Source organism: Mastigoproctus giganteus, chromosome 6, assembly GCF_048544385.1.
Source record: "Mastigoproctus giganteus isolate SK-2022 chromosome 6, ASM4854438v1, whole genome shotgun sequence".
Classification (NCBI taxonomy): Eukaryota; Metazoa; Arthropoda; class Arachnida; order Uropygi; family Thelyphonidae; genus Mastigoproctus; species Mastigoproctus giganteus.
In genome coordinates, this window is record NC_143580.1 from 14085359 (window position 1) to 14104136 (window position 18778).

General features: G+C 35.0%; 1 protein-coding gene across 7 annotated transcripts in view; it reads right to left on the reverse strand.

Annotated features, from left to right (window-relative positions):
- The window catches only part of LOC150083961 (spectrin beta chain-like), a 419401-nt gene that overhangs the window by 165054 nt on the left and 235569 nt on the right, over window positions 1-18778 (reverse strand). For all 7 annotated transcript variants that reach the window (XM_090375838.1, XM_090375834.1, XM_090375833.1 and 4 more), the window contains exons 13-19: window positions 18026-18270; window positions 17461-17661; window positions 15867-15983; window positions 9480-9557; window positions 9047-9211; window positions 2534-2736; window positions 2138-2234 (exon numbers count right to left, since the gene is read on the reverse strand). In XM_090375838.1, the coding sequence (XP_090231964.1) occupies window positions 2138-2234; window positions 2534-2736; window positions 9047-9211; window positions 9480-9557; window positions 15867-15983; window positions 17461-17661; window positions 18026-18270 (1106 nt within the window). The remainder of the gene's footprint in view (window positions 1-2137; window positions 2235-2533; window positions 2737-9046; window positions 9212-9479; window positions 9558-15866; window positions 15984-17460; window positions 17662-18025; window positions 18271-18778) is intronic.

Here is an 18778-nt window from a genome sequence, read left to right on the forward strand (position 1 = left end):
GAACAACAGAGATATCTACATGGTTTCAAGGGCTATGCTTATCCTGCTGCTATAAAGATGCCTGAAGTTTCCTCTGGCAAATTCCAGAGTCCTGCACAGCAGTACTTTAGAACAGTAGAATATGTACAATCCAAGGCTATAACTATGTTTAACACTGTCACTTAGTATCAGCAACTTGATGCAACAGGCAATACCCTTTCACTTTAAATTCAATGTAGCCACAGAAATTTTGGTAGCTTTCTCAATAGTAAACAGAAGACAACAAGTGTGGTGCTATATTGACTTGTTGGCTGGATTTCCTTGACTCTTTTCCATTATGCAAGAAGAACGTTATTGTTTTCCTTTTCAAATAAAGCACTGTAATGTTTATCAAGGATTCCAACTTTAGTAGTAGTAGTAGTAGTGGCATGTGATGCAAGAAAGCAAGTGTATGAGCTTATGCAGCATCAGCCAAAAAAAAATTTAAAAATTCACACAACCATTCCCTCCAAATGCCTGTCCAGCTCCTCCTTAAATTTATTTAAACTATCAACTTCCACAATGACAGATAGAAGTTTGTTCCAGCAATTAACCACCCACTGGCTAAAGGCAATTTCCAAACAATCTATTCTACATCTGTCTTTCCTTAATTTGAATTTATGCCCCCTTACGTTCATAATTTGAACAAGTGGAAGAATCCCATCAGAATTCTGCGTGCTCAACCCATTCAAGGCCTTATACACCTCAATCAGATCACCGCACAGGTGCCTAGTCTCCAGCCATTGCAATTTGCAGAACTTAAGCCTCTCTTGGTAACAGGATCCCTTCATTCCCCGCACCAATCTTGTTGCCCTTCTCTGTACACGCTCAAGCAAATCTACATCCTTCCTAAAATGAGGCCTCCAGACCTGTACACAGTACTCAAGGCGTGGCCTGACCATTGCCTTATACAGAGGGACAATCACCTCCTTTTCCCTGCTAGCAAAATTCTTATATACCACTGACAAAACCCCATGACCTGGCGTTTTGTCAGTGATATATGCAATGGTCAGGCCATGCCATGTACTCAAGGCATGGCCTGACCATTGCCTTATACAGAGGGACAATCACCTCCTTTTCCCTGCTAGCAAAATTCCTATATATCACTGACAAAACCCCATGACCTGCCCTGGCAGCCTGTCTGCATTGCTCAGAAAACTTCATATCTGACTGCACAATTACTCCCAGGTCTTTTTCCTTTTCTACCACCTTAAGTGTAGTACCACACAGTTGGTACATTTCTCTGGGGTTACTTCTCCCCATACGCAGTACTTTGCATTTGTCAAGGTTAAACTTCAGTTGCCACTTCTCAGCCCATCTGCTCAAATTTTCTAGATTCTGTTGCAGTAGCAGACTGTCATTACCATTAACAACCCTGCCAACCTTTATATCATCTGCAAACTTCGACACTAAGCCTGATATACCTTCATCAATATCATTGATAAATATACAAAACAACAGTGGACCCAACACCGAACCCTGTGGGACTCCACTAATAACATTAGTCCATGAAGAGCAGCACCCATTGATTACCACCCTCTGTCTTCTCCCACTCAACCATCCTTTTATCCATTGTAGCAATTTACCCTTAATACCATTCTGCTCCAATTTGTACAGTAGTCTTCCATGCACAACAGTGTCAAATAGCATTTGTGTGGCAAGTCCTGATCTGGGGAGAGAAAAGAATCTCTCCCCAGATCAAGACTTGCCATACAAATTTCTTTTAAAACCTAACTTATTCTAAAACCTAACAAATTTCTTTTAAAATCTTAACTTTATAGGCATTTTAAAAGCAGGCTGATGTATTTACATATGAATTAAATAATTCTTCATTGTTTTATCTATAAAAGGACAAGATCTTGCATTTTGTGAGACCCTTAGTTAAGCACAATTAAGGAAATTTTTATGGAATTTCAATAATGCTCTTCCTCAAGAGAGTTGGAATTTCAATAATGCTCTTCCTCAATAATGCTCTTCCTCAAAAGCAACTTAACACAAACTCTTTGTGTTAAGTTTCTTTTTTCTTCCCTATGTCTCTTTAATTTAAATTTTAATGTTTGTTCTTTTAGTTTTGGAAACTAACATTATTTTAGTAAAATAAAGAAATTTAACCACTTACAATTGTTTCTCTACACTCAATGTGGAAGGTTTGAATACCATGTGCTGAGTTTATTTCTTCACGTTTATGCTCAGCCATTTCTCGTAGTGCTGCCCATCTGAAATTTGAATGAATTAACTTAATGATAATAATACACTGGCAAAACTCATTACTTTCAATCTAGCTAGTGGTGAATTTTTGAGGTGGGGAAGGATGGGTGGTTGTAAAGGACTAGAGGGCTCAGTCAAAAACATTAAAGCATACAAAATACAGAAATACACTGGACAGGATCTTGCCATAAATGATTAGGATTTTGACTTGTACATTAAGTGTTAAAATACTCAATTAAATACTATCAAGGAAGAGGATAGAGAAAATAGTAAATCACAGTTACATAAGAATTAATCTTGAACTAACCTTTGGTTTAGTTGGTTTTGCCTGGATAATATCTCTTCTGAATTTGGATGTTCTACATGGAGAAGCTGCCTAGCTAGTTGATTGACCACAGCAACACGAGAAGCATTTGAATTCATTTCCTGCTCAAATCCTTCAAAGCGGTGTTTCATTACCTCAATATCTTCCATATCCCTACTCATCACCATGCTCTCTAGCATTTTTTCCTATAAAATTAAAAACAGAAAAAATACAACTTTAAAGAATCACTAATGCTAATTTTCCATTAAAAATTATTTTAATCTATGAAAATGCATCTGTTTTTAATAAATAAACAATCTTATTTATTTTTTTATGGTGAGAATGAAAGAAGGTGTTGTATTGGAAATAATGTGAAAGGTACTGGAACCTGCAGTACTCTAGTACCATGTGTGTGTGTGTGATCAAAGCAGAGACAGACAAAAGATACTTACTGACACTGATTGTGAACTTCTGTAGATTGCAATTTATAGGAAATACATATGTAGAAAGGTTGTTCCAAGAACAGAAGTAAAAGGAATAAATGAGAAAAAGTTAATCCAATGAGTTTGACAATAATCTGTGAATGGATGTTGACTAGTTAATGTATGTTCAGATTGGTCTGGAAGAAAGAAGCAGAATTACAGATGTTAATTCAGAAGAACAGTGTGACCACGAAAATATGTGTAAGAAAAGGCATGGACGAGAAATTGAATGTCTGTGCAATAAGGAGTGGAATGACTTTGTGAGAGATGAACATTAATTTACCCGACTGTCTTCTTTTGGATGGGTATGTCTGCCAGGGGCAAAGGTTGATGACATTATAGAGCAGATATCATCTTTTAAGGGCAAAAAAGGTGATATAGTTGTACACGTTGGCACTAATGATATCAAGAGTAGGAGACCGGCAGAATTGCTTAACAAGTACAGGTCACTGTTGAAAAAAAGTCGTGAAATAGGGTTGAATTTGAAAGTGTCTCCAATTCTGCCCAGACACGATAGGAGGGAGTATATGATGAGAGCCTTGTCGATCAATTCAGCCCTGGAAAGTTTGTGCAAGGCTCAAGGGGTAGAATTTTTTTCAGCCTGGACTGTACTTGTTAACAGGAGAGATTGCTTCTACAGGGATGGGATACACTTAAATAGAAAGGGTGCAAGAATATTTGCTGATGCTATCGAGGCAGTGTTAGGTGGGTCGGAAAACTGCTAGCTTGGGGGGAGACAAAGACGAATAGATTAACAGTAGCCACTGGCAGAGGTGAAAGAGATTCTTGCACTGCTTCTATTGGAATGAGCAGAAGCCTGAAAAACAAGATGCAGGATATTTCAGAGACTGCTGGAAGTCATTGCGGTACAAGTAAACACATGGGTTCTGTTAGGGTAGCTAAGAATAGAAATAGGTGCATGTATACTTGCGTGTACACCAATGCTAGGAGTTTAGTAAATAAATTTGATGAATTTGAGGTATTGCTCAAAACATCAAAGGCAGATATTGTTGGGATATCAGAGACGTGGTGTCACACAGATATAAGGAATGCAGAACTGGAATTTGGGGACTACAATGTCTACAGAAAGGATAGATTGGATAGGAAGGGAGGAGGGGTTATGCTATTAGTTAAGAAATACATAAAATCCAAGGAAGTGAAGCCAGTGGACATCGCTGGACAGTGCAGTGTCGAGTCAATTTGGTGTGACATAAGCATTGGAAGATCAAAATTGAGAGTAGGAGTGTGCTATAGGCCTAATGACTCTGATGAGTATAATAAGAAACTGTACAGGGAAATAGAGTGGGCCAGTAAATCAGAGAGTCTTATAATGGGGGATTTTAATTTCACAGATATTGACTGGAATTTGGGGGCTGGTCACTCACACACTAGCAAGGCTTTTGTGGATTTATTGGATGATTGTTTTCTACATCAGCATGTTCGGGAGGCAACTAGAGGGAGGAATACTCTTGATTTGATTATCAGCAGTGATTCTTCATGCATTAAGAATCTGCAGATAAATGAACCACTAGGTGGCAGTGATCACAGTGTGCTGAAGTGGGATTTACTCAAAGAGGTAACTACCATTAGGGGTAAAGGGAAGGGTTATTGCTTTCGTAAAGGTGACTACGATGGACTGAGACAGTATTTAAATTCTATACAGTGGGACCAACTGATGATGTTACCAACAGCAAATGCAAAATGGGAAGCATTCAAAGAACTTATCTTGGAAGCTACTAGGCTTTACATACCAACTAAGAAATATTGTTCAAGGTTTAGGCCTAAATGGATGTCAGATGAACTAATGAGGCATATGGCAGAGAAGAAACATGCATGGGATACATACAAATTAACACATGACACAGAAGCCTATGATAGATACAAGTTGATCTGTAACCAAGTTACAAAGGAGGTTAGGCAGGCGAAGGCAGATTACTAGAAATCTTTGGCAAGGGATGCAAAGAAAAACAGCAAAGAGTTCTTTACTTATGTAAACTCTAGAAGGAAGGGGATGAATCAGATTGGTCCACTTGATATCGATGGGTCAACTGTTGATGATCCTGCTCAGGTAGCTAACAAGCTAAATGAATATTTTGCATCGACATTCACACATGAGGAGTTATTTAGCGAGGGGAATGCCAGCGGTGTATTCAACTCTAGCAGTAAGCTAGAGAATCTTGAAATAACTGAGAGTAAAGTGGAGGAGAAATTGTTGAAGATAAACACAAGAAAGGCACCCGGGGTGGATGGGATCTATCCAGTTATATTAAAGGAGGCAGCAGAGGAAGTAAGCAAACCCTTAGCCATAATTATGAGAGCTTCCTTGGACTCAGGGGAGGTACCCACAGACTGGAGATGTGCAAATGTAACCCCAATTCACAAAGGAGGATCAAAGGCTGACACAAGTAATTATAGACCGGTGAGTTTAACTTCTGTTCCAGGAAAATTAATGGAGTCACTAGTTAAAGAAGCACTGCAGGATCATTTAGACAAGACTTCAGTTATAGCTCGGACACAGCATGGTTTTGTTAAGGGGAAGTCTTGCCTGACCAATTTGATTGGATACTATGATGCAGTCACAAAGGAACTGGATGCAGAGAATAACTTTGATATTATATACTTGGATCTTAGAAAGGCTTTTGTTACTGTTGCACATGGAAGACTGCTGCACAAATTGGAGCAGTGTGACATCGGAGGCAAATTGCTGCTGTGGATAAAGGGGTGGCTGAGGGGAAGAAGACAGAGAGTGGTAATCAATGGACACTGCTCGTCGTGGACTAATGTTATTAGTGGAGTCCCTCAGGGCTCAGTGTTGGGTCCATTATTGTTTTCTGTATTTATAAATGATATTGATGATGGTATATCAAGCTTAATGTCAAAGTTTGCAGACGATACGAAGGTAGGCAGGGTTGTCAAGGACACTACTGACACTATGCTGCTGCAACAGGATCTGGAAAGGTTGAGCAGATGGGCTGAGAGGTGGCAAATGAAGTTTAACATTGACAAATGTAAAGTACTACACATGGGAAACAGCAATCCCAGAGCAACGTATCAACTCTGTCGTACTACACTGACAGTGGTAGAGAATGAAAGGGACCTGGGGGTGGTTGTGCAGGCAGATATGAAGTTCTCTGAGCAGTGCAGACAGGCTGCAAGAGTAGCTCATGGTGTATTGTCAATGATATATAGGAATTTTTCTAGCAGGGATAAGGAGGTGATTATTCCCTTGTATAAGGCAATGGTCAGGCCACACCTAGAGTACTGTATACAGGTCTGGAGGCCTCATTTCAAGAAGGATGTAGAGCTGTTATTTATTTGGTTTTTAGGAGCATTAGCAACTAAGGCCATATTGCTCCGGGATATGCGGTGGTCATTCCCTGACCTTTCCGCATCCTCCGTATTTGGTGGTGACGGGCTCGAACCACGGTCTAATCAAGAAGCGTGTGCTACGCACTGCTGCTCCTTCCCACCTGGCTACGGAGGCGCATGTAGAGCTGCTGGAACGAGTACAGAGAAGGGCAACAAGATTAGTGAATGGAACAAAGGTGTGCTCTTATGAAGAAAGGCTTAAGTTTTGAAAATTACAGTGTCTGGAGACTAGGCACCAGCGAGGTGATCTGATAGAGGTGTATAAAGCCTTGAATGGTTTGAGCATGCTCAATGCTGATGGGATTCTTTCTCTCGCTCAGAATAATCACCTGAGAGGGCATAAATTCAAATTGAGGAAAGACAGATGTAGGATAGACGTGCGCAAATTTGCCTTTAGCCAGCGGGTGGTTGGTTGAACAGGCTTCCATCCCTTGTGGTGGAAGTTGATAGCCTAAATAAGTTTAAGGCTCAGCTGGACAGGTATTTTGAACGAACAGAGGGGTGAAGTGGAAGTGGTTTTTTTTTTTTTTTTTTTGGCTGATACTGCATAAGCTTGCTTTCTTGCATCAAATGCCTCTACTAATGCTAATGCTAATGGGGTCTAGAATTTTCAGAGAAGTTTTGAGGATATCACCCCAGATGCAGAAATGGTAAGTCAGATTTGTGATTTTTACTCAGTCTGAAACTATTTAGAAGAACAGAAATGCCAAGAGCAAAAGAAAACACCTAATTTTTTTTCAGTGAAGAAGAAACAATACTGTGACAGTCTTAGGAGAAGAAAGGTTAGAAGTAAAGGTTATCACAAGGAAAAATATGCAAGCTGCAGTGTCCATTTTATGAAAAATAAGACAGGACCGTGTTTTAGATGGAGTGAAGTTATATAAATTTTCTTAATTTCCAAAGATCATCATTTAAGGAAGTGATAGTGGATATTAAGAAGTTGTAGCTTTAATAGAAGCCAACTTTTTTTCCAAAATCAAAGCTTTTAAAGTCAGAGTGTGGCTTATAAATGGTTTTCATAAAGAAGGGAGGGGGCACACTAATTGTCTAGATCTAGTACCAATATGTAGTTTGTTATGACCAAAAAATGATTCTTTGGCTTCTTCAATTAAACATTATATCAGCACAAGCTCAATTTGAATTAATATTGCCATCTAGTGGAGTCCTAATGGAAATACATCACACCTAATTTTTTGTTGATATTAGAGCCTCTCGTTGATCCAAAAATTTAAACAAACATGGTTTAAGTAAAGTATGTAAATAATATGTTTGGAGCAATGTGAAGCTTGATTACTTTGAGATGTTCTGTTACACACAGAATTTTGAATGACAATTGTGTTCTAATACAATGATTTTGGAAATACCACATTATGAAAGATTCGTATTTTGACATTCCTAGTGTATTTATCAATATATGGCATTCATAGCTCTTGCCACCATCAAGTGTGTAGTTAGGCTTGTCTGATATTCTAGTATTGAAATGAACAAGTTGTGCAAGGTTATCAGCATTTTACAGCTGGGTCCATACAACTAGAAATCTTGAGCCAGCTGAAGGTGTAAGCATTAAAATCACCAATGAAAATTATTTCACTGTTAGAAAAGTTATACTGAGGAGCATAATTTTAAAAAAAGTAATTCAAAAAAGTTTGAATGATTTTTCAAGCTGAAAAGCAATAGAGGTAATAAACAACTTTGACAGAATGGAGTAAAGAGATTTTGGGCCAGAGGAAGGCAAAAAGCGGAGATTCCCAATTACGGAGTCTCCGAAAATATCAAGTCAATGTGTACATACAAACTGAATCATAGAATGAACGATTAGGACAAATGAGATGGGTGGTGGTGGTTGAGGCAACCAATAACTGACATTCTGTCATATAAAGTGGGGTTTGAAATGAAGACTAGACAAAGTGAACGTCACTGAGAATAGAACTAAGAGCATGCATAAATTAGTAAGTTTTTAGGAAGTTTAGTACTTTTCTGCAAGTTAACTTTATTCCATTATTTTGTACTATTATTTTACCTATTAACATGATGGATTCATGTAGCTCAGGTAAAAGTTGGGAAGGTCCAGGTATGAATTAATGAAATTTTTAGATATCATATACATATCTAAAAATTTCCCAGCTCTTTAACATAACATGGCTTTAGCAATTTTCCTCTTCCCACACACACATAAATATACTCCCTTCAGTCAGCAGCATGATTTTTGGGATACTTCCTAGAGTATTCTACTTGTAGGTTAGTTTTGATGGACTATCTACCAACCAGTCTGTGAAAACTGTTTCACAATTGTGCTTCTGAAATTCAAGGAATATTAGATTCTGCCATGATGCCTGACATTCTCAAAAGACATGACTCTTACTACAAGACAAAGAAGATGGGGATTGGCAATACCAGAGCTTTCTCTAGAGATCAAATATGATTTCCCTAATGTCAAATCTCCACTAAGCAAAGTGGTAGTACTGAACTAGGTGATGAGAGTCGCCTTCTACCTAGTAAAGACAAGAGTCACAGAAGCTTGATGATTCTTCTGTGCAGGTGGATGCCTAGACCCAGCTTATTGTGCACACCTTAAAAAAAATTAATTCCATTAAAAGTCAAATAATTCAAATATATTACAAATCCTACCAACACCTAAGAAAGGCTTTAAAAATTACTGCTATACCTTTTCTACAATCCACTGTTCTACTCCATCTGATTCATTAAAGAGTTTATACAAAGAAAGTGCATCCAGAAGCCTCTGCTTTCGAAGTTTTGCCAACTCAACTAATTCTTTATATCTTCTATCTATGCTAGCTAACCTTTCCAAAACTTCTGGTGCTTCACGATCCTACAAAAAATAAGAAAATAAAATAATAATAAATAAAATAAAAGTTAAAAAATAAATTACTCAAGTAGTTTTTAAGTATGAACTGATATTATTTTTATTTTATTTTACCTTAGCCTCTCTTTAATTCTCATAGCAGCAAATACTTTAGATTATAGAGTGAAAGAATTCTATCAATCTATTTGATTATAAACTTCTTACAGCAGACTAGAAGGTATAAGTATAAAAAGGATAAAAATAATTATAATAATTATAATGCAATTATTACAACCTGCTCTCCTAAGTTTGCTGCTTGTTGATGTAGGGCATCAATTGTGTTGGCATAATTCTTCAATTCATCTGTTACATCCTGTAAAGTATGAAATAAAAATTTTTCAATTTAAAATTTTACTTTAATTTTTAAAATTAATTTTATTTTTAAAAATTACAAACTTACCAATCAGAATACAAACTCAAATAATCCTCCAAAAATTAAATTTGCAATGAATGTTAAGATAAACATTATTTGTTTATCTTATTATTGTTTAACTATGTTTATCTTAGCAAGATGATTTTAGAGAACATCTTATAACCATTACTGCATACTAAAATACAATAAAACTATAACAGTGAGGAAAAAATGTGAGGATTCACAACAAGGATCACATCATTTAGTAAATCCCCCTGTAGAGTAAATAAAGAGCAGAAAATATAAAGAAAAAGATAGATTTTTCACAAAATTAATTTTTTTTGTGGATGTAAAAGAAAAAGGAACCTGGATGTAGATTTATGAAAATATGTTACGATAACACTATAGCTCCTCAAAACATCTGTTTACAATGGAAATTAGAGGGGGGGGGGGAAATCAGTGAACAAATCATTTGGCCTTTCAATTTTAAATGTGTAGTAATTGATGAGAAAAGAAAATTAGGCAGCTTTTCAAATTATTCTTTTGTACACAAAAGATTACTTACATTAGAATTAAAAAAAAAAAAAAAATCAGATCCAGTTAGTAATATGATCCAGAGTAATAGCAATTATGTATAGAAAAAGTACAGGGATTGTAATCCATAAGGAATTTTATTATTCTGGAATTTTTCCAGATTAAGAATGTCTACTGCCAGAATTCCAATCTGTCACTCTCCTTTTTTTTTTTTTTTAAAGAAAATCCCAAAAATGAAAAGTATTAGAACCTACTGTACTTAGTACTGTGCATGGGTTGGAAGTAGAGAAGATAAAAAGAGAAGATACTTGTTGACATTGAAGTTATAAAAATAATAAATAAAACATGATTTTTTATTCAGAAACATTTTATTATGTGATTTATTTCTTTGGTAATGATTCATGTGAAACTGTAATAACTGGAAAATGCTGCAGCCTGAAAAGCAAGGTGCTAGGGATTTCAAGGCCTACTGAGAGTCTTCGTGGAACAAGAATACATGGGTTGTGTTAGGATTACTAAGAGTAAACAGAGGTGAATGTATACTTATGTGTACACTAATGATAGGAGCATAGCAAATAAATCTGAAGTACTGGTCAAGTCATCAAAGGCAAACATTGTGGGGATATCAGTTATGTGATGTCACTCAGACATAAGGATGCAAAATTTGAATATGGGGTGTACGGTGTGTATAGAAAGGACAGAAGGGGAGGTGTTAGGTTCTTCTGAAATCAGTAGGAGATTAACACATCAAGATATTTAAATTTAGAGCTGACATAATTTTGAGAGTTAATTTTATTTCTCTACAGTAACATTTCTCAAATGTTACTGTAGAGAAATACATGTGGCCTACTACTGGTACCAGTCCTTAAAAAATATACAAATAATCGCATGATCATATTATTATTGTGCAACATTCACAAGCATGGAAAGTCATGACTTTTAAGTAACAAACTAGTTTCTTAGCTTTGGTTTTCTTCAAAAATGGGTGAAGAATGGACTGAACGTTGAACCACATTTAAGGATAAAATTAATTTATTCATTTTTTATTTTTTTTATTTTTTATATGTGTTTATATTTTTGGGCTGCAAAAAAGTTACTGAAAAAACCTGGTCCCCAGCTATATAAAATTTGGGAATCCTGCTCTGGAATGTCAATTAAACATAGGTTTAACACCTATAAATATTATAACTTATGTTTGTTTCATTTTATTATGGTCCAATGTTTATCACAACAATAAAAGTTACCAATGTAACTGTTTTATTTTAATATACTATCCTTCTAAAACTTTGTAGACTAGTATGGTAATATCAAAACGATATTATCATTTATCCTATTAGTGGTTTACTGATATTACTGATAAACAGAATAAAAATGAATTAACAAAGTACACTATCGTAAACATGAAATTAACTTCCACAAATATACTTTCTTCTAATAAAGTTATTAAGACATGCCACCTAATATAATTTGGGGCATACAACTGTAAGTTGAACTTGAGACAGGTATATATATATATATATATATATCCAATATTTTAAATTAATAAAATAAAACATAAGCCAGTAGTATAGCAAAAACTGTAGAGTGAAAATTAACATAAAAATAACCCAAATAAACAAACGAACGAAAAAAAGAATAGACATAATAATAGCCTGATAACCCTTGTATAATTTCGAGTTTTAAATCCATTTAATAAAACCTATACAAATTTTAGGATTATGCCAATTATATAATAATTTAGCGGTACAACCCCCCCCCCCCCGAGAGGTGCCAGTTCCGAAAGACGTGAAATATCACCAAAAGAGGGTTAAAGGAACTACCAAACGATAACAAAATCAAAATAAATTAAAATAAATATAGACTGACCATCATGTCCCATATCGACAGAGGACCACGAAGCCAATAATGGTCATGGAATCGCTGCATTTCAATCGCTATACAAATCGTCGCCATGGTGAAAAGATCGAAGTACCAATTCACCCTACCTCCTCTGATCGATCCACCAGTACAGAGGATTTGCACGGCGGTGGTCCTTATGCAGCGAAAAATAAACTATAGAACAGACAGCACTCTAGAGCAGAGCCACACCACTGACATACTGTAAACTGAATCGGCTTATATAGAAGAAAAAAGGAAAATAGATGGCGACACAGGCGTTGCTAAATTAGCATATCGACCCATTACTATTGAATTATATTAAATGTTGACGAAAGTTAAATTATAATAAAATGAATAAATAATCAAGCATTCATTAGAGGCAGCAACTTGCAATTCCTCCATATGAAGCCGAAATATATACTATCATTGAATTATATTAAATATTAACATAAATTAAATTATAATAAAGTGAATAAATAAATAAATAATTAGGCGTTCATTAGAGGAGGCAGCGACATGCAATTCCTCCATATGAAGCTGAAATACATACAATATTTTAAATTAAATAAAATAAAACATAAGCCAGTAGTATGGCAAAAACCGTAGAGTGAAAATTAACATAAAAATAACCCAAATAAACAAACGAACGAAAAAAAGAATAGACATAATAGTAGCCCGATAACCCTAGTATAATTTCGAGTTTTAAATCCGATTAATAAAAACTATACAAATTTTAGGATAATGCCAATTATATAATAATTTAGCGGTACCCCCCCCCCCCCCCCCCGAGAGGTACCAGTTCCGAAAGACGTGAAATATCACCAAAAGAGGGTTAAAGGAACTACCAAACGATAACAAATGCAGCGATTCCATGACAATTATTGGCCTCGTGGTCCTCTGTCGATATGGGGCATGATGGTCAGTCTATATTTATTTTAATTTATTTTGATTTTGTTATCGTTTGGTAGTTCCTTTAACCCTCTTTTGGTGATATTTCACGTCTTTCGGAACTGGTACCTCTTGGGGGGGTACCGCTAAATTATTATATAATTGGCATTATCCTAAAATTTGTATAGTTTTTATTAATCGGATTTAAAACTCGAAATTATACAAGGGTTAATCGGGCTACTATTATGTCTATTCTTTTTTTCGTTTGTTTGTTTATTTGGGTTATTTTTATATTAATTTTCGCTCTATGGTTTTTGCCATACTACTGGCTTATGTTTTATTTTATTTAATTTAAAATATTGTATGTATTTCAGCTTCATATGGAGGAATTGCATGTCGCTGCCTCTAATGAACGCCTAATTATTTATTTATTTATTCACTTTATTATAATTTAATTTATGTTAATATTTAATATAATTCAATGATAGTATATATATATATTAGTAAATTAATAAGAGGAGTTTACCTCAATATCGTACGTGGAACACTTCTGTATGATACCCTCCAGAAATTAAAACGGAAAAAACGAAAAAAATGAAAAAAATCGCAACTTACCGGAACATAAAAGCAAAATATAAATAATTAAAGAAAAATATAAATAATCAATTTAACACAATTCAAAAACAATTAAAATTCAAATTAACGCAATTAAAAGAATCTAACGAAAAAATTCAAAACGATTTTCCTTCCTGAAGCTGACAATGCTTTTCGACCGACTGTCGTGATCACAGGAACGAAAATTCTATATATATACTATATTACCAAAAGTATTAGCACACCAAAAACATTCAGAAAAGCACCTAAGAAACACAATTTTAACATGGTGTAATGGCCTTTACTAAAAGTTTTTAATTAATAAGCAATTTATTTATAAGCAATTAATATTCACAACAAACTTTTTACAAGTTTCAAATGGAAATATTTTGCCATTCCTCATGCAGGAAACTTTTAATGTGACTTGTGAGGTCAGCCTCCATGGCTGATTTTGTATACACCTTTCCAACTCATTCAACAGATTCTCAGTTGGATTAAGATTGGGACCTTGATCTGGCCATTCTAGAAGTAAGATGTTTTTTTTTAACACCAGGTTATCATTCACTGTGCTTTGGCAGAGAGCACTGTCTTGCAGAAATGGTCCTTTCCTAAAAAAAGTCTATCAGTGCAGAAGTGCAGCACTATCTAGAATATCATGGTATGATAATCCAGCCTTTGTACCATCTGCAAAAATCAGTGGTCCAGTGCAACGTCCTGAACAGTATCCACAAACCATACTTCCACTGTTGTACTTCACAGTTCAGATAATACAGTCTGTATCAAATAATTCTCCCAGCTGTCACTAAATCCAGATTTTTCTATCAAACTGAAATAATTCAGCATCAACTTTTGTGAACACGGGTTTCTATACCAGAGCTTGTCTATGAAAACCATCTCATGCAATGCCTTACACACAATAATCATACAATAATCATCTGCAAGTGCGCAAACTCAGCATAGTCGTTGTTTCAAGTGTTCCTAATAATCGGTTGTGTTTTTAAATATAAGTTAATGAGTAGAGTTTTACACATGTACTAGGGCAACGGCCAAGTGTTTTTATGTCTCCCGAGGTCAAAATCTTCATGTTCTGTACTAACACTTCCAACTATCCTGTTAGTCAAATCGAATCAGGCACCTTGCTGCTGCAGAAGCTCGCCATTCCTACAGCTTGGAAGAATTTGCTTACTCATTGCCATCTTTACCATCTGCGACCACTGTCAAGGTCAGGAAGGGGTGATAATCGCCCCGTAGGGTTGTTGTTGTTATTTAAGAGCATTAGCAACTAAGGCCATATTGCTCCGGGGATATGTGGTGGTCATTCCCTGACCTTTCCGCATCCTCCATATTTGGTAGTACGGGCTCGAACTCCATTCTAATCAAGAAGCGTGTGCTACGCACTGCTGCTCCTGCCCACCTGGCTATGGAGGTGCCCCCCCTGTACACAGTATGATAGGTGTGGCCTGACCATTGCCTTGTACAATGGGATAATCACCTCCCTGTCCCTGCTAGCAAAATTCCTATATATCATTGACAAGTCCACAGGTCCATTGACTATTTATGGACCTGTGGTAACAAGTGCAGATATAGTAGAATAATTTTGCTTTTCACTAGGAAAATTGGGCAAATCACTTTTTTCTGACACACTCATGCCTGGGTGAATGGCAATAACAACCCTTTACAGGACAAAATGATTCCACAGTCAATCACATGCATTCCAGTTATATGGAGCCCACCTTTTCAATGTAACACAAAAACATATCCTTCACTCAGGTTATCTGGCAAAGGAATGTATTTATTTATGAATTGTCTCAAATAAATTCAAATAAAAATTAAATGAACTTTAACATTCACAAAATGGAAAAATTCGAAATTTCTGTTAACAAGCTTCATTCATCAGTACTGTCACCAGCACTATATTAAGCACTGATAGTTTTTACTGGTCTGCAATACTTTTGCATTTCTTGCTTAGTGAATGGCATGCATTTTTTTGTAATCCTAATAAATGTCAAATCTTTGTACATCCAATCTACTGCAAATACCACAACGATCTGTTAATGGGGGGGTGATCCAAAAGTTGATTCTATTTTTTTGGTTTTATATGTTTAAAAACATGGAAGCTTAAAAATTAAGCACTCCAAATAGCATCCAGTTCAGATCACTTTTAAACCATAATGAAATTTACATACTAAAAAAAAAAGAAATAAAATTTCCTAAAGATATATGAATTTAATGTTTTTCTGCTTGAAATATTTCTCAAAAGATGACAAAATCAACAATAAATATTCTTCTAAAACCCAAATAAATTAAAATAGTTACTTAACTACATCAGTACATTAAAGTAACAAAAAAAAATAAAAACAGAATGACAAAATATACCTTGTGCTTTTTCAACAGAGACTGCACATTGGCTTCATCTCTACCAACATCTTCACTAGATACTAATCGGAGGGTGTCAAGCATCCAGGTATCCACATCATCAGCATCAGCAAAGAACTGAAATAACAGAAAAAATACCATATTTTATAATTTAAATAGAGCTGAAGTGTATCACAATGGGAAAATTTTATTTATTAAAATTATTCTATTTTATAAAATAAAATTTATACACTCACTTTATAAAAAATTGGAGATATTGAAGTCCAGAGTACAACAAAGAATTCTTTGTTGTACTGTTCATCTGCAAACTGTATGTAGCGTATATCATTATATGAAACTGTATCAGCTATTATAACCTATAATTCTAATGAGAATGTTAAGAGCTATTTGCTAGTTAGTGTTTTTTTTTTTTTTTTTTTGTAAGTAAAGGGTTTTTAATTTTGAATCCAGTGAAGAAGATCCATAACGAGGGATCAGAATATGCACTTTTTATAAATTCTCAAATTAAACTTAAATATTAATTGTTAATCCCATTTAAGAAACCAACCAATGGAGTAAAGCATTTCCTTTGCAAGCTGCACTAAACAAGCAAATCAAAACAAATAAAATCATAACTGGTAATGACAGACTAAAAAAATTTTAAGAATTACAAATTCAGCAAAGTGTTTTTGGACTTTTTTCTCATAAGAATGTCATTTTGCATTTATTACTGAATCCCCCACTCCACTTCCAAAGTTTGGCAGGAGAGTTCCAAAATACCTCATATATGTGTGTGCATGTTTGAATTCATCTTAATGTAAAGCTTAAGCCTATTTAAAGTGGGATTAAAAAAGGACTAAGTCAAGAGTAAAGCTTTCAAAATAGATACTGATCTCTTATGACAATGCTATCACTATGAGTTGCCATTTAACTGCACTAAAAAATAAACATACAAGCAGCATAATGTTATTTATTTGTAATGCAGTACTGCAACTCAGCTTATTTCAGTAGTTACTGACATCACATTGACTGGTAGTAAGTCATCCCCTCAATGCACTGTCTGTCAACTCAGTAATGATTTTCATCACAAGATGACAGATACCAAATGGTATGAAATGCAAGCTTTAAATAAATTAACTTAAAAAATAATTACCTCAAGAATCTTAAGTCCATCTGTATTAAAGCAAAACTGTCTTTAAAAAAAGTACAAAGTCCCCAAAGCAGACTTGGATCTTTTGGGTTGAAATACTACACCACTGAGAATTCATCTTTTGTAAAAGTGTCATTACATGTCATTCCAATGCTGACACTTGTCTTTTACAACACTGCACACAAGATATTGGTTCAGAATTAGCTAATAACTTTGGATAATAGAATTAATATATTAATCAGCAATTCCTAACCACAGAATGCTGTTGTTATAATAATGCTGTTGTTTGATATAGTATGAGGTCTTCCCTACTGCTTTACAAATGCAGTATAGTAGTGCACTAGTTTTGTACACAGCTGCAAAAGTAGCAGAATTTACATTTGCTTAAAGATGGAACACATGCATGCATGCATTCATATAAAAAAATATTATATATACTGAAGTACAAAAAAATTATGATCTAACCTGGTGATAATCTACTGCCTCTGATAATCTTTTTGTGCGTAACATCCTCAGTTCCTGTAAGTGATTCCATATGCTTTCAATTTCTCTTATCCTTTCTTGAATCTTATCTGCCCCAAAGTGCTTGGCAGCAATGAGATCCTCACCTACTTTGATAACTGACTGAAGTTGTTGTTCATGTACTGCTATATCTTCTTCCAAAGCCTAAATACAAATACAAATTACTGAGTGTTAATATACTCACTGAATCCTTTTCAAATGTTTGTATTTTAATAGAGGTAATTTAAGGCAGTGATTGCCACCCCCTTTTTTTTTTCAGAGGAGTGGCAGTGCTCCAAAAATGCAAATTTAATATTGAAATTATGAATGAATTTGCATTTTTCGTGGTGAACAAGTATAGTAAAATCTGGCTGCGAGCCATCAAACTAATGGTTGAGAAACAATTAAAGATAAATTTCAGTTAAATTAACTAAATTAAAAACAATATCTGCTTATAAGATAAAAAAGTAAAGAGTTATAATTTTTAAATTCTCATGTGGCCTTCTTTGTTATATCTATTTCACCTCACCTTGTTTTTACTGAGAAGTACATGGATGGTTGTGAGGTCATGACCAATATCAGCCGATGAGAGAATCTGTTCCTTCTCCTTTATCCAGGTTTCCTCCTCAGCCATATCCCAGTAGAACTGCCATAATTTACGGGATTCATCAAGGTGATTTCTTCTTTCTAAAGCTAACTGAACCAATTCTGAGTAGGCAGACTCTAACTGTTGGATCCTTTCTTTAACATATTGGGGATCACAAGGACGATAACCTAATGAAGATATAAAATTATGCAGTACAGTTTCATATATCACTTCAAGATTTATTTATACAGCAAACAAATCAACTAATCCAAAATAAAAAAGATAATCGCTTTGTTCTCCATCCTCCCGAATAATGAAGTCTGATTTTTATTTCAACCAGGAATAAAAGATCATGCTAGCTAGTAGGTTTGAGAGCCTAATTGTCAGCCTAATCTTCTGCTTGTTCACATATTACATAAAAAACAGAAACTTACTATCACATAGAGATAAATGATATCAGCAGGCAGTAGCAGACTGTATTAACCAACAACTGCCCTATTGTTAGATTTTTCAGGAGAAACAGAAGAACTGTTAACTACTGGATAACCAAAAATTGTTTAACATAAGTAACCAGAAAATATACGTTATTTTGAAACTATTTTCATATATCCATAAGAGTTCTCATAATGAATAGCAACAAGACATTCAAAAAGTAAGTATAAAGTTGCCTTACTAATTCAAGATAACAAAGTTATT